This window comes from Eptesicus fuscus, chromosome 13 (assembly GCF_027574615.1).
Source record: "Eptesicus fuscus isolate TK198812 chromosome 13, DD_ASM_mEF_20220401, whole genome shotgun sequence".
Taxonomy (NCBI): Eukaryota; Metazoa; Chordata; class Mammalia; order Chiroptera; family Vespertilionidae; genus Eptesicus; species Eptesicus fuscus.
In genome coordinates this window covers 40,447,989-40,472,172 of record NC_072485.1, presented here as the reverse complement: position 1 = coordinate 40,472,172, position 24,184 = coordinate 40,447,989, and the positions used below count along the sequence as shown (strand labels likewise).

The 24,184-nt window shown below is 50.6% G+C and overlaps 2 protein-coding genes and 1 non-coding gene across 7 annotated transcripts in view; all 3 read right to left on the bottom strand.

Moving 5' to 3' along the window:
- Nucleotides 1–1,977: 1,977 nt before the first annotated feature.
- Nucleotides 1,978–12,341, bottom strand: UCP3 (uncoupling protein 3). 2 transcript variants are annotated; one of them, XM_054724892.1, is made up of 7 exons: nucleotides 12,325–12,341; nucleotides 8,804–9,023; nucleotides 7,851–8,061; nucleotides 6,929–7,129; nucleotides 5,683–5,784; nucleotides 5,028–5,208; nucleotides 1,978–2,385 (listed from the first exon to the last, which is right to left on the bottom strand). In XM_054724892.1, exons 2-7 carry the CDS (start codon nucleotides 8,927–8,929, stop codon nucleotides 2,271–2,273), a joined length of 936 nt encoding a protein of 311 aa, XP_054580867.1. In that variant the 5' UTR covers nucleotides 8,930–9,023; nucleotides 12,325–12,341; the 3' UTR covers nucleotides 1,978–2,270. The 2 variants fall into 2 exon arrangements, with proteins under 2 accessions (XP_054580867.1, XP_054580866.1); XM_054724891.1 differs by having other exon boundaries at nucleotides 8,804–9,065; nucleotides 12,325–12,331.
- A 5,735-nt stretch (nucleotides 12,342–18,076) lies between these two features.
- The window catches only part of C2CD3 (C2 domain containing 3 centriole elongation regulator), a 121,001-nt gene continuing 114,893 nt past the window's right edge, over nucleotides 18,077–24,184 (bottom strand). For all 4 annotated transcript variants that reach the window (XM_028158268.2, XM_054725499.1, XM_054725497.1 and 1 more), the window contains exon 33: nucleotides 18,077–18,881. In XM_028158268.2, coding sequence (XP_028014069.2) covers nucleotides 18,741–18,881 — 141 coding nt within the window. In that variant the 3' untranslated portion in view covers nucleotides 18,077–18,740. The remainder of the gene's footprint in view (nucleotides 18,882–24,184) is intronic.
- Nucleotides 21,706–21,811, bottom strand: LOC114234582 (U6 spliceosomal RNA). Its single transcript, XR_003620795.2, has one exon. It is a non-coding gene; the product is annotated as a U6 spliceosomal RNA (small nuclear RNA).

The window sequence follows — 24,184 nt, the reverse complement described above, 5'->3', positions numbered from 1 at the left end:
TCTGTCAAATTTCCCAATAATTGGCTGTCCTCTGACTTCTCAGCCTTTGGCACAACTCTTACATTATCTGATGAATGAATAAACGAATGCTCTCACATTCATCTTCTCATTCACTTTACACCAGCCCAATGGGCCTTCTTTCTGTTCTTTGAACATGCCAAGCTCAATCTTATCGGGCCTGTGTACTGCCTGTTCTCTTTTCCTGGAACCCTCTTCCTCAATTTGCCCAGCCAGCTCCTCTTATCACCCCTACAAAAAACATTTACACACACACACACACACACACACACACGTAATTGCACATGTCAAGTCAAAAGTAAGATGAAATTTTATTTTATTGACTGGTTGATTTTATAGCGAGAGGACAGGAGAGAGAAGAAAGAGAGAGAGGGAAAAAACCCCACAGATTTGTTGTTCCATTTATTTATGCATTCATTGGTTGATTCTTGTATGTGCCCTGACTGGGGATCAAACCTGAAACCTTGGCATATTGGGGTGCTCTACCGACAGAGCAACCCACCCAGGGCAGTAAGAGAACATTTTAAACAGGAATTTTAATTGAAAGCCAAACCAGACATTAAATTGATAATTTTTATCTTTTTGCTTTTGTTTGAATTTTCCAGTTTATATATGTAGGTGATCTCAAATTGCAATTTAAATTTAGGAAAGTGCTGAGTGTAAGTGGGCATTCACTTTCTCCCAGGTGTAGAGGAGTCAGTGTGGGGAAGGAGGGATGACTTTGCTGAACATTCCTGTGAGGTGGGATTGTTCCCATTTCTCTGGTAGGACACGGAGGTGCCAGGATTCCTGGTGGTTAGGCTGCTAGTAAGGTGGGGGTGGGGCGAGGTTTGAACCCAGTTCTGCCATCAGAGCCACACAGGCTGCTAAGAAGCAGAAAAACATTCTGGGCCCCCAGTGTCAGCCTGAAAGATGTCTGGTCTTGAAGCCAGAAGGAGGTCATCTGGTTCAATCCTGCCCTTGACAGAAGGCGGAGCCGAAGCTCTAAAAGGCAGAGCAAGCAGCCTGCAGGAGAGCAGAGAAGGCAGTGTGGGCGTGTGGGGCCAGATCTTGCCCAGCCCTTACAAACAGGAAGCCTGAAGTGAGAAAGTCAAATTCTGTCCAAGAAAGAGAAGGCAGAAAAGTGGCTGTTTTCTTTCTGACACCCAAGGTGAATTCCTTTATTAAGTCATAATAATTTTCTAAAAATTCTGAGTCCTGCTACTTCAGGCTCTCAACGCCACCATTTATCTCTTTCCCCCCAAGCCCCACCCTCTTCAAGATGCTTCCCAGGACAGCCAGGGAATGGGGGCTGCATGGGAGTGGGGGCCCGCGGCTGTATGTCATCCTCTGTTACTCCCGGCCCTGGTTCATGTGGCGGGACCTCTAATCAACCGTCTTTTAAGAACTTCCCTGGCACTCCCTCACTGTCCTGACAAAATCTTTACCGAGGCCTTGTCCTTATATGTACAGTTGTCCAGAACGTTTGCTTTTATAAAGTGCTTTTCTGTCCAGTCTCCCACTTGGTCCTCATGATAACCTGATGAGGTAACAGGGATGGGATTTTCACTCCCATTTCGCAGGGAAGGAGACTGAGGCTGTCCTCTGGAATCCCCAGTGTTGTTAGGGACCGATTACGAGTCTCAGCCCCACACTGGCCCAGCAGTGCTCTTTTGGTACAAATTCCAGGTTTCCTCTCTTTTTTCCTCATGTTTCCTAGAATCCCAATGGATTCTATATAGCAGACACATTACACAGACGGTTAACCAAAGGCTGCAAGCACGAGCTGTATGTTGCTTTGGCAATGTCCTCCAGGTTCCTTAGCCAATTGCCAAGTTATCATGTGCCACTCCCGTCCAATGCTTGCAGTCTTTTCTTTCATTGTCTAATCAGATTTTCCAGTTTACAGCCTTCCAATTTATCCAAATGGATCTGTTTGGTTTATTTTTTTCTTGCCTAAATGTTAGGCATCCAACCTAATGGGTTTCAAAAATTAATATAATTTATTTGCTATCTTATCAGTGCAAAACATAAACGTTATTAAGACAACACACTGAAAAAAAAGAAAGAGGGGAAAAAAAGAAGAAGAAAAAAAGAAGACAGCGCACTGAAGACCAGACTCCTTCCTCCTCTTCTCCTTCTGTTTCTTGAGTCATCAGCAAGTAAACAGCTCTGTAAACATGTGTGGGTCTGTGCCCTGTGTGCGTGGACCCACTGCTTTATTCCATTCTTAACTGATTTTGTTCCAGTTGCATCCAAGTGGCCTGACCTATTCAAAACGGAGATTCCCGTAGCATCTGGACATTCATCAAGGCCCGTTTCAGCTGCTCATAGGTTACAAACATCACCACGTTCCAGATTCCCAGTCGCAAAAAGGAGGGTGTAAATCTGATGAGAAAAACAACCAAAACGTAAGGCAGAGTGGAAAGAAATCTGTGCTTTCCCCATCACAGCGTCAGTGCCAACGACTGAGACTTGTGTTAGTCATGAACATTTTCTAAGATCTGTTCAGTCTTTTTCTTCTCTGCTGAAGGAATTCAGGCAGAAGGAAAGGAAAGGAAACTAGCATTTTTAGCCAGGTTACTATATCAGGCAGTTATTCTCACAGTTCTATAAGAGAGCCGATTATGGCCAGTTGTCTTTTTCAGAATCTGCCACCCAGGGAGGTAAGTAGCTCTTTTATAGCCACACGACTCCCTCTGCTGCTGGGTGATTCTGGGCTCACATCCTGAATGTTCACCCCTGAGGAGGTGCCTGCTGGGGCACCGAGAAGCTGGGATACCGCCGGGCAAAGACAGTGTACCACCAAGCTCAGCTCATCTCCGGAGAGCCTGCCTGTCCTGTCCCCACCTCAGCTTCGCTTCAGACTCAGGGAGGAGTCTGTGACTTGGCCCTGCCCTCCTCCTCAGCCTCTCTTTGCTGATCCCCTCCTGGTCCTCTCTGCTCCTGCCAGACCCTTATTTCCACGCCCTTGCCCATGTTGCTCCTTCTGTTTGGAATGTCCTTGCCTGGCTGGTCGCTAATGGCTCTGTAGGAATTGGCTTGGTCATCATAACCTCATGCCAAGGCCTCTCCTGAACCCTCAGCCCAGGTTCCTCGTAGGGAGCATCGTCCTGAGGCAATGAACGAGAACTCTGGAGTCAGACCTGGGTTTAAATCCTAGCTCTACCAGTTTTTAGAGTCATGATCTCAGTTGAGTTCATCTTTCCGAGCATCAGCTTCCTTATCTGTAAAAGGAGGAAAGCACAGTAACGGTATCTGCCTCACAGAGTTGTTGTGAGGATCCAATGAGTTATGCACAGCACACAGCCCAGGGCCAGTATCAGAAAATGCTCAATAGATGGCACCTGCTGGTCTGCTGCTCTTTGGGGAAGCACAGCACCAGCTCCGCACCCATGAGATGCAAAGCAAATGTTTCCCAAGTAAAGTAACAAACGGAGACAAGTGGCTACGGCTTAAGATTGTAATGAGAGAGGCACTTACAGGGAGAGAACAGACGGTCAGTGGAAACACAGACGGAAGATGCCATTCCCAGGAGTTAGAACCTGCTTGCTTACTGAGTCCAGTCTAACACTGGGCTCCAGAAAGTTCTCATCAGTGGTGCGAGGTGAGAGGGCGAAGAAAAGAGCTTAGCACCACAATGAACATGTTGGGTGAAATCTGATGGTTTGGGTTCGAGCTGTGGCTCTGCCATTTAGATTTTGTGATCTTGGACAAGTGACTTGATATTTATGAGTCTCTTCCTCAGTAAATGTGAACAACACTTTGTGCTTGGGACTCCGGGAGATGAGAGATGTACCAGCCACTCGTCCTTGGCTCCCATGAGCTTGCATTCTAGCATGGAGGATAATTTAAACTTACAAACACCGTAACACAGAGTAGGAGGTGGTAAATACCATACACACGGTATCAGGGAAGTATTGCTGAAGCTCACAGGGTACTTGAGAGTATCGGGAGGAGGTGGCTTGTGAACTAGTCTTGAAAGACATTTTGACTGTTGCCAGAGGATGTTGAGGGGATGGGTAAAAAAGACGAAGGGATTGGCCGACCAGTGTGGCTCAGTGGTTGAGCGTCGACCTATGAACCAAGAGATCACGGTTCGATTCCCGGTCAGGGCACATGCCCAGGTTGCAGGCTCAATCTCCAATGTGGGGTGTTCAGGAGGCAGCTGATCAATGATTCTCTCACATCATTGATGTTTCTATCTCCCTCTCCCCCTCCATTCCTCTCTGAAATCAATAAAAAAAATATTTTTAAAAAAGGTGACGAGATTAAGGAGTATAAATTGGTAGTTACAGAATAGCCATGGGGATGTAAAGTATAGCATAGGGAATATAGTCAGTAATATTCTAATAACTATATATGTTGCCAGGTGGGTACTAGACTTATCAGGGTGATTACTTCATAAGTTATATAAATGTCTAATCACTAGGTTGTACACCTGAAACTAATATAATATTGTACATCAACTATAATTGAAAAACAAACATTATTAAAAATATATTTAGGGCGTATAGATGGCATGGGAAAGGCATTCTACGCAGAGGGAATGGTAAATGCCAAGACACAGAAGCAAGAAAATGTGACATACATACTTTGGGCCCTTCAGGTGCCATCGGTGGCAGTTGGGTTGGGAAAATTCTCAGGATTACTAACCACCTTTCCCTCCTTCCTGGCCCAGTGAATTTGGGGACAGCACTTGACCTATGCCTAGACTCCCTTTTCTCAAATTGAATTTGGCTCATCTCCCCCCCCTCCCGCCAACTTCCATAGTTCTTGATACTCTCCTTTGTGGCATAAACAACTGTACTGTTCACCACTGCATCCCAGAGGGACCCATGGTAGGCATATTATTCATGAAAGGAAGAAAGAAAAAAAAAGAAGGAAGAAAGAAAAGAAAAGAAGGAAGGAAGAAGGAAATGGAAGGAGGAAGGAAAGGGAAGGAGAAAAGGGGAGGGAAAAGGGAAGGAGGGAGAGAGAGCAAGCCAACTCTTCTGGAAGGGAGATGGAGGCGGGAGGGGTAGGCTCACCCCTTATAGAAGGCTGAGGCACCCTCCCGGGCCACCATCTTCAGCATACAGTCCAGGGGGCTGCGGTATTGGCCTGGGAGCGAGTTCATATACCGGGTCTTCACCACGTCCACTGGGGAGGCCACCACTGTGGCACAGAAACCGGCTCCGAAGGCAGAGACAAAGTGGCAGGGGAAGTTGTCTGTGGCAGGGAAGGGAAGAGCAAAGACGGGGCTGTGAGACGGGAGGAGCACTTGCTTTCTGTTCCATGTGTGCTTATCGCATGTCCCCAATTAAACGGTGAACTCCTTGAGCAGAAGGGTGGTGCTTTCCATCTCTCGCTGCCCTGGGTGGAGCCCCTGGGAAGGACTGGCAAGATAGAACTGAGCCGTCCCACAGTTGGAAGGTCATCCAGCCCAACCACCTTGTCTGAGGAAACTGGAGTCGGAGTAGGTGACCCCACTTAAAGACACACGGTGAGAAGTGGTGCTGGGCTGGAAGCCAGGTCCTGGCTTCCCGTTCAGGGCTTCTTCCTACTCGTCTCAGTGATGTACTGGGCACTGCTCCTCAATGATCCTTCTAAAGCCCGGTGGCCTCTGGGTGGTGCCCACTATGTGGAGTTCCAGGTTCCCTCCCTGCTGTGGGAGGGCTGTCTGCCTGGAGCCCAGGGCCTCACCGGTGAGCAGGTGATAGTCCAGCAGCTTCTCCTTGATGATGTCATAGGTCACCATCTCAGCACAGTTGACGATGGCATTCCTTGTGATGTTGGGGAAAGTTCCTGTTGGAAAGGGAGTATGGGCTGATAAGTGGGGAGTAGGAGAAGTGGACCCCTGGCTGCAAGGCCACAGACCCCAGTTTGGGGGGCATGGTGGCCCCTTCCAGTGGTCTCAGAGAGCCCATCCACCTCCGCTGAGCAGATTACACATAACGTAGTGGTAACAACTCTCAGATTATCCATGTCCTCCTTCGAGGCAGAAAACAGAGAGGCCCACTTGTGTTTGTTTGGGCAACATTTTGGAGGGTAATCTGCAAAATCTATCAAAATGTACATATACCTCCCTGAGACTTGTCTAAGCTAGGAGAGGAGGTCTTCCTTTGGAAGGGGAAGGTGGGCTCTTGCGACAGTGACAGCGTGCAGTGATGGCAGGGTCCAGGAGAGCATCAAGACCAACCCCCTGGTTTCTCAGAGGAGGGCCAGGCTCCAGGAGGGCACAGCGCAAGGGAGTGCAAGGCCCGGGCTCTGACCCAGGTGTCCGTCCTGCTCTTAACCTTCACTGGGTCACTGTTTCTTCTGAAGGATTCATGGGACCCCGGTCTGCAGGTGGGAGAGACGCCAGCATTTGTCGGCGTTGCCACCATTTAGACACGTAGGGACCCCTAAAGCCATGCTCCCAAGGAAGCTCCCTCTTCACAGCATCTCCTGTACCCCACTCCTCGCAGCTGCCTCTGCTTCTTCTCCACGCCCTGCAGACACCTCTCTTCAGCGTTTGCTTGGAAGGTCCGCCCTGCAATCTCCGCACACTCAGAGCCTGCTGAGCCTTTGAGGCCCAGCTTAAGCGTCACCTTCCCTCCAGAGCCCACATGGCCTCTCCTGCCTCGGGGCCTGCATCTCTTGTGAACCTAGCACACCCTGCTCCGCGCTCCGGCTGCCCCTTGACACGGCTCATCTCCCCTGTGCGGGTGTGGAAGGTGTCTCTGGTCACTCCTGTCTCCCTCTCAATAGCCTGCGCTCCTGGAGGGTCGGCAGACTGAGCTGAGTTGGGAGCACTGTGGTAGGTCAGGAGGTCTTTTAGGTAGGATGCTCTTTCAGAATCACTGGAATACACTCTGCCGGGAGTTCCCTCGTCGCTCAGTTCTCTGCCCCAGCCCGAGGGTAGGAAAAGCTCTGCCAAAGGCCCCCTGAGACTGGAGTCCAGACTTACCTTTCCACAGGCCCCTGAGCCCCTCCTCCCTCGCGATGGTCCTGTAGGCATCCATGGTCCCGCTGTACTTCTTGCTGCCGCCAGGCCCAAAGTGCTTGTTGGCCTGAAATCGGACCTTCACCACATCCGTGGGCTGGGCACACGTTACCGCCATGGCCCCTGTGGTGCAGCCCGCCAAAATCCGGGTGATGATGCTGGAGTCTGGGGAGGAGGAGGGAGAGAGTGGGCCAGTGTCCCATCACCTGACACCTCTCTGGGCCTGATGCCATTCTCCCCTGCCTGAGGCCTGCCTCTTCTCCTGGGTCAGAGTTCTGGAGCTTTCTTTCTTTTTTTAAACATTTTATTGATTTTTTACAGAGAGGAAGGGAGAGGAGGGATAGAGAGTTAGAAACATCGATGAGAGAGAAACATCGATCAGCTGCCTCCTGCACACCCCCCACTGGGGATGTGCCCACAACCAAGGTACATGCCCCTGACCGGAATCGAACCTGGGACCCTTGAGTCTGCAGGCCGATGCTCTATCCACTGAGCCAAACCAGTCAGGGCAAGTTCTGGAGCTTTCTTTTTTTTAATATATATTTTATTCATTTTTTACAGAGAGGAAGAGAGAGGGATAGAGAGTTAGAAACATTGATGAAAGAGAAACATCGATCAGCTGCCTCTTGCACACCCCCTACTGGGGATGTGCCCGCAACCAAGGTACATGCCCTTGACCGGAATCGAACCTGGGACCTTTCAGTCTGCAGGCCAACGCTCTATCCACTGAGCCAAACCGGTTTCGGCTGGAGCTTTCTTTAAGGGACTCTGAGTCTCCTCAAGAGCGTCTGTTACCAGCTCCCCACACCCCAGCCCTGCCTCTGAGTCTGCACTGCCCTGGTCTCTGGACCCATGCCCTGGTGTCCCCGGGGTCCTGGGCACTCACGGTCTGATCCTTTGGGGGTATAGAACTGCTTGACAGAGTCATAGAGGCCGATGCGGATGGAGGCGAAGCTCATCTGGCGCTGCAGGCCGGCGACCAGCCCGCTGTAGGGGCTGCGGAGACCCTCGGTGCGCACCATGGTCAGGATGGTGCCCAGCACTCCGCGGTACTGGACGCTCCGGGCCGCCTGGGATGCCTGGTTCTCCCCCTGGATCTGAGGGACACCCCCGCAGAGGTGTGAGAAGCTGGGTGGTGGGGGGCAGCTGGGCTGTGTTCAGAGGCACCTGCCTGGGGCTGGACTTGGAGAACGAGCATGACCAAGCTGTCACCTCCCAGGGAGAGTGACTGAGGCTTGTGCCGCAGCTCACAGCTCACAGCGCGGCATCTGCTTCTCTGAGCAAAGGGAGGGCAGATTGGTTTTCCCACCGAAGTGGTCAGTGGCTTGCTCAAGGTCACCCAGTAACTCCTTACTTTCACTTCACTCTTTTTTAAAAATATATATATTTTATTGATTTTTTACAGAGAGGGATAGAGAGTTAGAAACATCGATGAGAGAGAAACATCGATCAGCTGCCTCTTGCACACCCCCTACTGGGGATGTGCCCGCAACCAAGGTACATGCCCTTGACCGGAATCGAACCTGGGACCCTTGCGTCTGCAGGCCGACGCTCTATCCACTGAGCCAAACCGGTTTCGGCTCACTTCACTCTTTACGGCTTACAAAACAGGGCTAGGCCTTGAAGGGTCCTGTCACGTCATGCCAAGGAATAAGATTTTTTTGGTCTTGGGCAATGGTGATGGGGAGGCAGCAAGGCAGGGTGGGAAGCAGGGGAGGGAGTGGCCTTCTCAGGGTCCTGTGTGGGGAAGAGCTTGTTGGGAGGCGGTCCAGGCGCCGCGGTAGAGACCTCAGCCCTTCCTTTGATGCGAACAATGACCCTCGGCCAAGGGGCACCTACCTGCAGGCGGACCTTGGCTGTGTCCAGTGGAAAGGTGAGGAGGTCAGCAAAGCAGGCCGCCATGCCCGCCCCCAGGAACTTCACAGCTGTCGTCGGAGGCATCTCTGAAGGCTTTAGTCCAACCATGGTCCCGGAGGTTTCTTCCAGTCCCTTGAGGGCCCAGTTCAGGTCCGAGGAGAGAGGCCGCTCTGCAGCCCTGGGCTTTAGTGCAGGGAGGAGGCTGCGGAGAGAGGCCGGCGGAGGCAGATGGAACCAGTGCTGCCTGGCTCAGCACCAAGAGGGGCTTTCTGAGTGAAAAGCCTGGGCATTCCACGTTCAGCTGTGTGGATTTGGCTTAGAAAAACTGGCCACATGACTTTGCCTTATCTCTTAAAAATTAAAAAAAATTGATTTGAGAGAGGAAGGGAGAGGGAGAGAGAGATATAAACATCAACGATGAGAGAATAATTGATTGGCTGCCTTCTGCACGCCCTACATTGGGGATCGAACCCACAACCTGGGCATGTGCCCCGACTGGGAATCGAACCATGACCTCCTGGTTCATAGATTGATGCTCAACCACTGAGCCACGCTGGCCAGGCTGACTTATCTCTTTTGACCTTTCCCAGGATGAAGTTGCATTTAAAACTTTATTTTTATTAAAAAATTAAAAAAAAAATTTGAGGTACAGTTTCCATATAATGGTTGTATGCATTTTAATGAGCTGTAATGGGACGTGTGTGTGGATTCTGGAATGTTTGGCCAGGACAGCAGATGGGGCAAGAGATTTTCTAGGCGGGGATCTAACCTGGCATCCAAGCATACGTAAGTCCGATCATGTCACTCCCTGTTATAAAACTGTCCAATATGGCCCCCTCCATCATTGAGAACAAAGTCCAAAGATCTTGCCTTGGCCTGTGGGCCCCTCCGTAAGATCCACCTCGTGCCAGGTTCTGTACTCAGCGCTCCCCAGGTGGTCCTGAGTGACAGTGAGTGTGACCTGCCCACAGGAGCTCTCAAGGAGTCTCGCAGGGGCATTAGACGTGCCTACAAGTAACTGTAGTGCAAGATGGGCTGGACCAATGTCAGAGGAAGGAGCCATTCAGAAGGGGCTCAAAGGAGGGAGACCCTCTCTCTTGTGTGTGAGGTAGAATTAGAACAACTTCATGGGGGGTAGCTGGAGGGTTGCATGAATTAGGCCTTGAAAGGTGGGCAGAGATTGTTCAACTGGAGGAGTGCGCGAGGTGCAGGAAAGGGCACGAGCTGTGTGAGAGTGTGCGGCCTGGCTGAGGGTGGGAGGAGGGAAAGGCTGCTGGGCCGTGAGGACCTCGCAGTGAGCTTTACATACTGTGGCATGGAATTCTCATAACTTCTCCGAAAGGGAGCTTTCCCTTCCTTTCCCTACTTTGGATGAGCAAACCGAGGCTCAGAGACACGCTGGCTCAGCGTTACCAGCCGCTAGTGTCAGAGCCTGGTTCCCTCTGCTCTACTAGGCTCAACATAGTCCTGGAAAGAAGGAAGGACACCATGTAAGTCCATTTTACAGATGAGAAAATGGAGGCTTAAGATGGAAAGAGACTGGCTCAAATTCACAGAACTCCAGCCAGGTTCTTGTGATGGCATTAGGCTCCCTTCCCCATTCCACTCAGGGGCCCGGTGGGTGTGGTGGGATGGAGATCCATGATCTTGCCTTTATGGTGAGGGCATTCAAAGGCTGGTGGGCAGCTGCCCAGTTTGGTAGGTGAAAAAAACCGGCCCCCAAGAGGCTGAGGCCTCTGCAGGTTGGCTTCCTCCGCAGTGCTCTTCTCACAGCTGCTCCTCCCACAGCCCGTCTACCTGCCTTTCTGCGTTGCCTTCCGGACAGGGTCCAAGAAGGATCTGGTTTCTTGGGAGGATGGTGCAGAGGTCCTGTGTCCGCACAGCTGAGCCTGGCTGAGGGGACAGTATGGACGTCATGGTGGGGAACACCATCCCCCCACTGCCTCCTTTCACACTCCCCTTTGCCCTACAGAAGACCAGCAGCTGCCAGGGCTGGCTCGGTCCCCAGCAGGGAGGCTCTGGCTCCTCGGCCTGGGGCTGGATGGCAACCGCAGAGACCTCCCCCCATGCGAGCATTCTGTTAGCCTCTCTTCCCTTAAGCACCAGTGACGCCCTGCCCGTCCCTTCCTTGGGCCTGTGCTGGGCTTCTGGGAACCTTAGCCTGGGAATGTGAGGGCATGAGCCGCAGAGCTGGGAGGCCCTTGGGGGCTGTGCTCTCTGGTGTCTCTTACTGGTTGTTGGAGTGTCCCTTATTCACAATCTTTTGGGGGTTACCCAAGCTCTAAAAGAAGATCCCTACAAGTTAGGTGTTTTTGCTCCACTTTCAGAGTTACTAACTGAGGCCCAGACAGGTGGAATGACCATCTGAGGTCACAGGTGCACAGGGCTATGTGACTCCAAGGCACGTGTGTGATGTGCCGGCCTGGCAGGGAACACTCTGAACTTCCTTTGTCCCCAGCTACTCCTGGTCCCATACCATACTTTCTTGAAGGATTAGCTCATTAACTGCAGTGGTTCCTCCCCCGATGGAGGACCCCAAAGACAGGGACAGGGCTGACTATCCTCCTCCTCTGTGCAGCCTGGCACAGGGACGGCCCAGGGCTCGAAAGGCCCACGGAGGACCAGTTGACCAAGGAACCCCACTTGCTGAAGGGGAGAAATGGGAAATAAAATCGGAGGTGCCCACAGCAGCCTTAAGTGGGGGGCCTCCAATGCCAGGGCTATACTGAATCTAGCGAGTGAAGAGTGGCTGGTGATTTGGAGCTGAGGAGTGACACTAGCACACCTCCCTGCAGAGCATGCTGGTACGGACATTTGGACTGGAAGGGAGAGATGGAAGGCTCGAGACCAGTGAGCAGGTGGTGGGAATGGTACAGGGAAAGGTGCTGGAGCCTGAACGTGATCAAGAACAGTGGCTCCAGCCCTGGCCGGTTTGGCTCAGTGGATAGAGCGTTGGCCTGTGGACTGAAGGGTCCCAGGTTCGATTCCAGTCAAGGGCCTGGGTTGCGGGCTTGGTCCCCAGTGGGGGGCATGCAGGAGGCAGTCAATCAGTGATTCTCTCTCATTACTGATGTTTCTCTCTCTCCCACTCCCTTCCTCTCTGAAATCAATAAAAATGTATTTTAAAAAAATAGAACAGTGGCTCCGGCCCTAGCCAGTTTGCTCAGTGGATAGAGCATCAGCCTGCGGATCAAAGGGTTCTGGGTTTGATTCCGGTCAAGGGCACATACCTTGGTTGCAGGTTCCTCCCCGGCCCAGGCCCTGGTCGGGGCTCGTGCAGGAAGCAACCAACCAATCAATGTGTCTCTCTCACATCGATGTTTCTCTCTGTCTTTCCCTCTCTCTTCCACTCTTCCTAAAAATCAATGGAAAAATATCCTCGGGTGAGGATTAATAACAACAAAAAAAGAACAGTGTCTCCACCCTGGCTGGTGTGCTAAGTGGTTAGAGCATCAGCCTGCACCGAAGTGTTGCAGGATCAATTCCCGGTCAAGGGCACGTACCTCGGTTGCGGGTTCGCTCCCTGCCTCTGGTCCGGGCACGTGAGGGAGGCAACCGGTTGATGTGTCTCTCTCCCTCTCTCCCCACCCCTTCCTTTCCTTCCATCCACTCTCTCTGAAAAACCAATGGAAAAAAGTATCTTCAGGTGAGGATTAACAACAAAAAAAAAACAAACCAAAAAGAGCAGTGGCCCCGGGTGAAGCTGGGGCATATTCCAGAGGCAGTCCTGAGCCACCCACGGGAGGCAGAGTGGATAGGCATGGACTCAGGTCAAAAGCCACACCTTCTGGGGGGGGCTTTAGAACTTCCAATGGTCAAACTGGGGTGGGGGCAGGGAGGCTACAACGGTGGGCACAGGTAAGGGCTGCCCTGAGACCAGTGCTCCCCACCTCCCTCCCCCTTTGCTCCAGCCTCCGGATACGTGAGGAACCCCAGCAGCCAGCAGACCTCTGTCCTGGCGGGTGGAAGAGGCTGAGAGCAGAACCCTCCTCCGCCAGCTCTGCTGGGGCACTGGAGGGATGGGATGGTCTAGTCCACATGGCCTGGGGCCGTGGTCGGCAAACTGCGGCTCGGGAGCCACGTGCGGCTCTTTGGCCCCTTGCGTGTGGCTCTTCCACAAAATACCACGGCCTGGGCGAGTCTATTTTGAAGAAGTGGCGTTAGAAGAAGTTGTTTAAAAAATTTGGCTCTCAAAAGAAATTTCAATCATTGTACTGTTGATATTTGGCTCTGTTGACTAATGAGTTTGCCGACCACTGGCCTGGGGTAAGGGTGCCATTAATGCTTGCTGAGTGCTTCCTGCACAAGACACCAAGCTGAGGGCTTCCTAGGCACTGAAAAATCCAGTCCCTTTATAAGACTCTAAGGCAGCGGTTCTCAACCTGTGGGTCGCGACCCCTTTGGGGGTCGAATGACCCTTTCACAGGGGTCGCCTAAGACCATCGGAAAACACAGATATTTACATTATGATTCATTAACAGTAGCAAAATTACAGTTATGAAGTAGCAACGAAAATAATTTTATGGTTGGGGGTCACCACAACATGAGGAACGGTATTAAAGGGTCGCGGCCTTAGGAAGGTTGAGAACCACTGCTCTAAGGTATGTAGTTGCTATGGTTATTCCCACTTCGTTACCAAGGATCCGGAGGCGTTGAGGGTTCAGCCAGTCAAGGCTGAGAGATGGAGCTGGGATCGGAGCCCAGATCCGCCTGACACCTGTGCCTGTTCCACTGCCCAGTCTCAGGCGTCAGGGAGAGCTCAGGATCACGGAGTGGACTCTCAGCCTGCGGCCCCAGAGGTCCCGTTCAGGTCTGGGTTGGGGTCTGGGAATCTACATTAGAACAAGTTCCCTGATGTCTCTGAAGCAGCCCCATTCTGAGACACCCTGCCAACCCCACCATCCTGGCAAAGCCTCCTCAGCATTCCCACTAAGGAAACCCCCTGGGCGGAGATTCCCACGGGCTCTGTAAAACTCCCAGCATGCAACATGGGCCAGGTCTCATGCCAGACATGCCTCTGCCTTCCGTTCTCAGGAAAGGGGTCTCCAGAGCCCTTATGGGGAGAGGATTTTATGCTCTGAAGGAATCCTGGAAGGATTCTGGGCCAGATTAAGGAGAAAGCCACGTATGTACGGGGTTGTGCAAATCACAGCAGAGGCAGTCAGCGGAGCAAGGGGCCAGTCTTGGGTGAGTGACATGGTGGTGGGGTTGAGTCCCAGCCCTGCCACAGTGCCTCACCAGGGCTGCAGTTCCCTCCCCTTGACAAGGTGGGGCTGGACTAAATCTCCATCAGCTCTGTTATGCCATGGTAGGGGTCCCTGCCAGTTCCTGGCTGCTCTCTGTAGGCTGTGGTGAGGGGAGAACATGAGGGGGTGGGTAGAGAATGGGATCTTACCTGAGTCCAGCAGGTAAAGCTCAGGACCTCCTTAGGGCTCCATCCCAGGAGGCGGCAACAGAACTCTGGTTGCTCCCTGGCCATTCACTGCTGTCTCTGCTGCCTCCGGCTTGGCACCTATCTTTATACACTCTGGCTGACCTGAAACCTTACCCTGCAGATGCTAGTGACAGCCTGATCACTTGACAAGAGACGGCTGGTGAGGAGCAGGGAGGTGAGGAAGGAGGTCAGAGTTCTAGATCTGGTTCAGTTCCTTTCACTCGAGGTTCTTTAAAATAGCTACTGAAGGAAGCTGTTGAAGGCAGAGCTACCTCAGAGGAGGAGGACATATATGTGCATGTGTGGGGTGTTGGACCGGTTACCTGTGAAAGTCCAAAGGTCAAGGCCTCCCTCCGTAGGCTGGGCAGGTCTCTCCCCCGCCTCCTCTCAGTAATAACACTGATAATAACTCATTTCTTGGTGCCTACTATGAGCTAGCTACTTTACATATATTATTTTTATTTCTCACAACGCTAGGAGGTAGGTACTAATAGGATTCTAAGTTTGTTTGTTTGTTTATTTATTTATTTAAAAATATATTTTTTTATTTTTTACAGAGAGGAAGAGAGAGGGATAGAGAGTTAGAAACATCGATGAGAGAGAAACACCAATCAGCTGCCTCCTGCACACCTCCTACTGGGGATGTGCCCGCAACCAAGGTACATGCCCTTGACCAGAATCGAACCTGGTACCTTTCAGTCTGCAGGCCGATGCTCTATCCACTGAGCCAAACTGGTTAGGGCAAAGTTTATTTTTTTTAAAATAACAGCTTTGCCCTGGCCAGTGTTTCTCAGTGGTTAGAGCTTCTGCTCACACACTGAAGGGTCTCAGGTTCAGTCAAGGGTACATAGCTGGTGGCAGTTTTGATCCCTGGCCCTGGTCAGGATGCTTGTGTGAGGCAACCAATTGATGTCTCTCTTTCACATTGATGTTTCTCTCTCCCCACCCCCACCCCCCTTCCACCCTCTCTAAAAAACAATGGAAAAAATATCAAGTGAGGATTAACAAAAAAAGAAAGGAAAAATAACAGCTTTACTGAGATATAATTCACACACCATTTACCTACCTATTCAAGGTTTTCAGTATATTCACAGTTATACCACCATCAATCACCACAATTTTAGGACATTTTCATCACACTCAAAAAAAATCCCCCTACACATCAGCAGTCACTTCCCTTCTCCCCAGCCCCAGGTAATCACTATAGATTTGCTTGTTCTGAATATTTCATATAAATAGAATCATTTCATATAAATAGAATATGTGACATACCCTGTGACTGACTTCTTTCACTTAGCATACTGTTTCCAAAGTTCATCTGTTCGTTCCTTTTCATGGCAGAGGATCTTAACATTTGTAATGCTCATTTTACAGAGAACAGAGTCTCAGGGAGAGACAGTGACTTATAGAGGTCACACAGCTAGTACGAGGCAGAGCCCGGCCTCTAGCCTGTAAATGGTAACGTACTTTGGGTCTGTCTGCTGTGACCACGTTTTCGATGACATAGCATTTGGAGGCTCCAGCAAGGACACTGTGGAGCCAAAGGCAGCTGGGAGGGTGTGGGGGGCAGGGTGGGATGGGTTCTCTGAAGCAGCTGCTGTCGGGTAGGCACTGAGGGTAAGGGTTGGACACATCTGAGTCTGTAACCCAGGTGACAGAGAAAAGAGGAGAGAAGGGGAAGGGGGCAGGGGAGGAGAGGGCAGAGGAAGAGAGGAAGAAAGGGTTGGGAAGGGAAGGGAATGAACTGGGTGGGGCAGAGTAGGCAGAGGCCAATGCTGGATTTGGGCACAGAGCCATGGCCTCGAGGCAGATGATCATAAGTCCAGATGCTCAAGTACAAAGCCTGCCCTCCTCCTTGAACCAGGCCCTGCCCTAATGTCAGCAGGACAGGCAGTTGTGTGTTGTTAGAGAAGTGGCTGCGAGGGCCACTGAGGTTGGGAGGGCTCAGGACATAGGTTCTAGGCTCCACCTGAAAATGCTGGCCTCGAGGTGGTGGGTGAATTGCAGTGGGTACTGTATCTGGGGAGGGATAAATAGTAGGAACCCAAACAAGGGGAGAGTGGCCCTGGAGAAAGTCAGAGGGCAGGCAGGCGGGCTGGCTCAGCTTACACTGGCCTGAGAGCTTCTTGAGGGCGGGGCCAGGCCTGTCTGCTTCGGTTCCGTCTCCAGAATCCAGCCTGCTCTAGAAGTCCCAAGGTTGGCTGCCCTGAGCTGGGATCGAGCCTGTGGGTGATCAGAAACACCCATTTTCAGGTCTCCACAAAGGGAGCGAGCGCTCCAAGGGAAGTGGGGGAGACAAGGCTAGCTCTGCTGGTGGTGGTGGGAACCAACAGGTACCTCATACTGCATGACCCTGCATGTTGTTTCACCTGAGCTCACTGGGAAACAGACCCAGCTTCCGGGGGCGCAGTGGGTTTCAGACCCTCAGAGTGTCTGTGTCATGAAGGCTGCCCTCGGCCTGGGTGGAAGCAGCCCGTGTCCTCCTGTGGCCTTATCCTAACTCGACCCGATCAGGCTATTTACAGGACCTGAAGAGGATTTACTAGTAGAAGGAATATTCACCAGCTTAACACCTCAGGCCTGGGCCCCTGGCTGCTCCACTGGAGGTTCTCTGGGGCCTCAAAGGGAGGAAGAGGCCCAGGCCTTAACACTCTGGGCTGGTGGCTTGAGAGGGAGGCTCTGGGGAGGGGGTGAGCTGTCAAGCGAGGGGGCTGAGGTGAACAGATGAAGGAGGGCAGGCTGGCTTGAGGGCATCGCGTCCCTCCCTGGGGGTCCTGCTTCACGGTGTACCCCCCAAGGGCATGTCCTACCTCTCTCTCGGTTATTGGTGCGCTTGCCTGTCCGGAAGGGTGGAGGTGTGGGCGGGGCTGGCATTTCCTAAGCCTCCACTAGGTGCCAACTGCAGGCGAAGCACTTTCACAAATGTCATCCCATTTCATCTTCACAGCGACCCTATGAAGCTGGGGTTATTATCTCCATTTCACAGATGAGGCAGCAGAGGTTCAGATGCAGGGAGAGTCAAGCCGGAGGGGACCGAGTGGGGGGAGTGGTGTCTTCTCGATCCCCAGGTGCATGTGGCCCGAGTACCCGCTGGGTTCTCTCTCTGGGCTCACCTCGACTTCTCTGTTCTAGGAAGCCTTCCCGGACTGCTCCAACCCACATGGTCTTTCTCCATACAGTCCCTGAATTCACAGCACTTACGGCTGTGCCCCGTTTTGGTCACTGAGTGCAGAAGCCTTGCGACATCTCTGGAGATGCTGTGTGGTGGTTCACTTCCTAGCTACATCAACAGAGGCAAATTAACTTCATGAGCTTTAGTTAACTCTAAAATGGGAAGCCTAACATGTGGGTGGTAGAGTTGTTTTTTTCGGATTAAGTGAAATGACCTGTGCTTAGGGGTAGAAAGCAGGGCCCTCCACGTTAGCTCCCTTCTAACCTGTCGCAGCCACTCCGCACATCTTTGCCCTTATCTTCCCCACAGGCCATGTCTACAGTAGCTGCTCAGTTTGAGGTCTGACAGTCTAAGCCAGAGCCACACATCCCCGAGAGGTGGGGAATTCTGAGACGACTTGTTGCAGGAGATTCCCTTTACTTTGCTAATAGATTTGAGGCACCAGCAAAGAAGTAATGGGTGTCACCCTAATCTGGACCAGCCTGATCTTTGGGGAGCTCAGAAGTCTCATGGTGACTCTGGCCCCTGGTCTCAGATGAGTTTCTAAGGGACTGTATGATGGTCAAGCTTTTTTTCTGCCTGTTAGAACACAAATGAATTCCTAACACTCCTGTCCAGTGGCCAACCCAGGAAATACTTGTGCACAGAATACAAATACCAATATGATTTTATTCAAACATAGGCAGGAACAATGACCTTCAGAGCTGGGTAAAAACAATAAGTTAAAAGCATGGTTAGAATTTCAGACAATCAGATAAAATGTTTGAAGGAGGTGATTTCCCCCTCCTCTCCTACTAATTAATTCAACACAGCATAAAAATAATTTAGAGCTATAAAATATCCTTATTCTCAAGCAAATGAACTGAAGGTGATGTAGCATTTCCTCATTTATGCACAATGCATACAATCTACACCTTCCCCCAAAACCTTTAAGGCAGAAATGGCCCATCATAGGCAGAGAGTGAGCTCATGCCAGCCGTATGCTGTCAAGGACATTGGGAGGAGTTTCTCAGCCAGAAGATGCCTGCTTGGGTCCCTTAAAAAAACAAGTGGGCCAGTTGGGCGCTGGAATCCATTTTGTTCCTAGTCTTTGCCTCAGTATATCAGGAAGAAGCCGAAGTCCTTGCAGGTGGACAAGGGGCCGGTTTGGGACGCTCTCACTGTCTATGCTGTCTGGCTCTCGGGGTGCCCATGAACTAGCCTAGTGGTTTCAGGACTCTGACAGCCCAGAGAGAAGAGACCTGGCACTCCTGCAAGCTGGACGAGGCTGAGGGCGGTGGGCAGGGGCTCCTTCCTTCAGTCTCTCAGCTGCATTAGTCTTTCTGGGAATACTGGGAAGAAAATATCCGTGCAATTCTGCGAGTTTCTTCTTCAGGCAGGTTGGGAGGCAGCGAGTTAGGTCTCGGACGACAAGGCCTTCGGGACGGGGCGCTTCCAGTGCCTTCACTCTTGTCCTGGAGAGGAAGTCAGCTAGGTTAGCACTGAGGATGTGGCACCACCAAGAGATGGCTTTGGTTCCTCTCATCTTTTGGTCCTTTGGCTAACAGTGATGCAAAGCCCTTTACATACCTGATCTTGTATAATCCTTACCTCAACCCCATGGGTGGGTACATCATTCCCATGTTATGGATGAGGAAACTACAGTTCAAGTGAAATAAACTCAAGGTCCCACAGCTCGGAGTAGCAGAGCTAAGATGTGGAACCGGCTCAGGCTCTTTCTAGGCCTCAGGAGGGGCAGTCCCCTCAAGGATGTGTTTGAAGCCTCATCTGTTCTGTGTCTGTATGAGTCTAGACGAGACATTTGTCCTCTGAGTTATGTCTGTCCCACGTGTGACACCAGGAATATATCCAACTTCTGAGAAGAAGATGTTGGTGAATAATATACTCTGTTGGCCCTTTGAGTTCCTCAAGCTGCCAGGTGACATGAAGCACATACTCATGGTCTTACTGTCAAACATCTCTCTGACTCGAGCGGACAGGTTATCACTAATTCCACCTTTAAGGTGCTTGCATTTGGGTTAGTCCACTGTGGTCCTCGACTCCTCTAAGACTCACTCATTTGCTCAACCTTTTTTTCTTGGTGCTTAGCCTGTGCCAGTTTCCTGCCCTGAGGAGCTCACAGCTCTACAAGAAAGCTACCCCTGGCAGCTGGCCGAGAGCATGGCCCTGGGGAAGAGGGGAGGCCTCGCAGGAGAGGAGAAAGTGATGAAAGGAGATGGGGGTCGCCACCACAGGCAAACGTGGCTGACTTCACAGCATGCAGCCTGCCCCCTGGATGGACCTCTCTTCCCGCCCTCCAACTCCAGGAGCTGTGATCTTCACGAGCTGAAGAACACTACGAACACTGCACACCCCTCAGGCCCTGAGGAGCTTGAGGCTACCTCCCTGCTCCCTGAAACTCTGCTGCTGATGGGAAACTGAGGCCCAGCTATAGCTGCTTCTGGGACCAGTAACACTTAGTGATCCTTTCCTTTATTTCCTTAACCTATTTATGCAGCCTACTGTGAGAGGGAGACAGAACTGGACAGACTTCTTGACCTCAGTTAAGCAGGGGAGACAGAAAGATCGACTGAAAGAATTAGAATAGCAGCCAGCATATAAGGAGAGTGGAAATCAGGCATCCCCACTCTACTGCCTGGGCATCAGTTTCCCACCCATGGAAAAGGGGGAGATGGGCAACCTCGAGGGTTCTTGCCAATCTGGAATTTAAAATGCCAATGGAGCCGAAACCGGTTTGGCTCAGTGGATAGAGCGTCGGTCTGCGGACTGAAAGGTCCCGGGTTCGATTCGGGTCAAGGGCATGTACCTTGGTTGCGGGCACATCCCCAGTGGGGGTTGTGCAGGAGGCAGCTGATCGGTGTTTCTCTATCATCGATGTTTCTAGCTCTCTATCCCTTTCCCTTCCTCTCTGTAAAAATAAATAAATAAATAAATAAATAAATAAATAAATAAATAAATAAATAAATAAAAGTTCCTTTAAAAAAAAATAAAAAATAAAATAAAATAAAATAAAATAAAATAAAATGCCAATGGAGTGCACACAACTTGAGAAAGCTCTCAGGTATGACAGGATTTCTTGGGAACCAAGAGCAAAGTGGTGCTAGGGGCTGAACAGAGACTAGAAGATATGGCTCCATCTTCCAGGCAGGCTAGGCTAAAAGGAGAAAGGAAACCAACCCTTTGTTAGTGTATGCATTTCTTCTTTCCAAAATATGGAGGCACCTGCATCCCATAATGCCTCAGACCAGGGAGGTCAGTTGCCTAGCCACTGCCTGGTACCTTCCCTTTCCAGACTGAGTGCTCCTAAGGATGAACTGAATCTATGCTTGTGATTCCAACTGGCCCAGATCCCATAAGAGCCTGGTGGCTGTTAGATCAGTGAATGGGCGGGACCAAGCCACTGTGACCAGAGTCTTAAACTGAGTGGGGAGGAGACTGTCTCTTGTAGCAAATATCTCATTCATTCATTCATTTTGGAACCCATGGCTGTTACGGCCTACTAGGTACCAAGTCTTTAGAGTCAAATCCTTACAGCAGCATTTTAAGCCTCAGCATACCTTTCTCTACTCCCAAGATCCAAGACTGTTGCTTCCTGAACTATTTAGAATTTAGGAGTGACTAAGTACCATTCCAGTCATCTAGTTGTACCGCAGATGGATCTTCTGGGTCACCAGCTTAATTTCTATTTCTTTTTTATTTTGTTTTTGATTTTTTTTTCTTTATTGATTAAGGTATTACATATGTGTCCTTACCTCCCCATTCCTCCCCCTCCCCCATCTCCCAGCTCATGCCCTCACCCCACTAGTGTTTGTGTCCATTGGTTATGTTTAAATGCATGCATACAAGTCCTTTGGTTGATCTCTCCCCCTTTCCCTCCCCCTCCCCTGCCTTCCCTCTGAGATTTTACGGTCTGATTGATGCTTCTCTGTCTCTGTATCTTGTTCATCAGTTTATGTTTGTCATTATATTCCACAAATGAGTGAGATCATGTGATATTTATCTTTCTCCAACTTATTTCGCTTAGCATAATGCTCTCCAGCTCCATCCATGCTGTTGCAAATGGTAGGAGTTCCTTCCTTTTTACAGCAGCATAGTATTCCATTGTGTAGATGTACCAAAGTTCTTTAATCCACTCATCTGCTGATGGGCACTTAGGCTGATTCCAAATCTTAGCTATTGTAAATCTTGCTGCTATGAATATAGGGGTGCATATATCCTTTTTGATTAGTGTTTCTAGTTTCTTGGGATATATTCCTATAAGTGGGATCACTGGGTCAAAAAAATATGGAACGCTTCACGAATTTGCGTGTCATCTTGCGCAGGGGCCATGCTAATCTTCTCTGTAACGTTCCAATTTTAGTATATGTGCTGCCGAAGTGAGCATAATTTCCACTTCTTTCTCTGCTACAGTGAAAGGGGACCAGGGAGATATCAGTCCTCTCTCAAATTCTAAAACCAGGCCTCTGTGTCCTGACGGAGGGGAAGCATTCTCTGTTTTTAAGAGGCTCTGATGGGCCTTGCTCTCCATGACTCAGTTCATGAAATGACCATCAAAAGAAATTTGTTGGTGATTCATCAAACCTTTCAGGAGCCTAAATTCTGTTCAACCTAATCAATTATTTTTAAAAAATATGTTTTCATTGATTTTTAGAGAGATAGGAAGGGGGAGGGAAAGAGAGATAGAAACACTGATGATAGAGAAACATTATTGATCGACTGCCTCCTGCACGCCCTCTACTTGGGATTGAGCCTGAAACCTGGGCATGTGCCTTGACCGGGAATCGAACCAGTGATCTTTTAGTTCCTGGGTCAAAGCTTAACCACTGGGCAATGCTGGCTGGGCCAACATGATCAATTCTGCTTCATCTTTTTAAATAGATTTTGTTGATTTTAGAGAGGAAGGGAGAGGGAGAGAGAGATGGAAACATCAATGATGAGAGATAATCATTGATCAGCTGCCTTCTGCATGCCCCCTAGTGGGGATTGAGCCTGCAACCTGGGCATGTGCCCTGACCAGGAATGGAACCGTGAACTCCTGGTTCATAGGTTGATGCTCAACCACTGAGCTATGCTGGCCAGGCCAACCTAATCAATTCTTAAAGATAATAGGTAGCCCTGGTTCCTGTCCTCATGGGGCTGCTCAGCGAGAGGGGAGACAGATACCGACCTACCCAACAACCACAGAGATGAGGCCTAGAACTTGGGAGCACGGAGAAAGGAGCAACTATTAACAGCTGGAAAGGTCAGGACTCTTCACACAGAGGTGGGATCTGAGATGAGCAGGGTTTCAGCAGAGCTGGGGGAGGACATGAGGTCATCCCACTGGAGGGAACAGCAGGAGCACAGGCCTGCACTTGCTGCCTGGGCCAACTGCCCTGGAGCTGAATCTAGTGTGGCTGGTTCAGCCAACCTCCCAGCACCCACGCCCAGACCCAGCGACTTAGGGGGCCTTATCTGTATGGCCCAGGCCCAGGGCCCAGGGCTTGGCTGTGTGTACAGGGTGAGGCAAAGGTATGGAAAGACATAGAGAACACACCCTCAGCAGCATTTGGTTTTTGTTGACTTCAACAGGGTTTAAAAAACATCTTGACTAGTAATAAAAGTTTTTTCTTCATCAGGATTGCTACACTAAAATACACAACCTAGAGGAGCTGGGCAGAGGTGAAACCAGCCCTTTTGTCAGAAGCAAGTTGTCACCGTAGCCTGGGATTTGCAGGAACCTCAGCTTTCCTGGGGAGGCAGGAGGAACCCACATGGAAGCAGGATCCTCCGACTAAGGGGCTGTAGGGGCCCTGGAGTCTAGACAGTGGGTGTCATATATGGGGTGACATTCCTGGAACGATACTTTAAAGAGGGACTTGAAAAATCATGAAGGTGGAATCTGAATAAGGAAGATGAGAGAGGCTGTTCCAGGTGGAAGCTCAACTTGAGCAAAAGTGTGAAGAAGGAATTTCTTTGCTGGGAAAACAGTGGGGATGGGCCTGGTTGACCTGTACATAGAGAGGATGGAAAACAAATCCAGAGAGAGGGACTGATGCTTGCCGAGGGAACTTCCTAAATGTCTGGGGAGAAACTGACCATATTCCTCTGTGGGATCTGGGGGTGGAGGTCTGACTACTGTCCTGGGTTGAAGGACAGAACTGTTTTTCCATTGGTCTGGGTAAGCATGGTAGCAGGCCAGGGGCTCTCCAACAGTCCCCATTAAACCCACCCAGCTTTCCCATTAAATTCTCCAACTTTCAAATATGGGAACCTCCATTTTCTCAGCACCTGGACACCCAGGCCATGAAGAAGAACAGGTCTTAATGCCTATTATTTGAGACAGATGTATCTCAAAGGAGACTTTAATGCCAAAGGTAGAACTCCACTGGGGTGAAAATAAAGTGTCATGGAAGGAGTGAGGTACGGTGGTGGAAGGAAAATTTGGGGCTCCCTGGGCACCTCAAATCAAGAGGCTAAGCTAACTCTGGCTGGGAGCCGGTTCTAGTTCTGGCTCTAGTGCTTCTTAGACAAGTGATTTTGGGCAAGTCACTTTCTCTTTGGGCCTTGGTTTCCCCATCTGAAACGGATCAGGAGGAGCAGATAATGCCAGAGAAGGTTCTGTAACCCAGGGACTTATCCCAGCTGTGGTTCTCTCTTTGGCCACGACCCTGTGATGCACCTTCTCCAAGGCACTGTGATTTGGGTTCCCTCCACTCCAGTCCCCAGATGGGTCCCCCTGAAAAGGCCACAACATGTTCCCAGGAGGGTGGTAGGT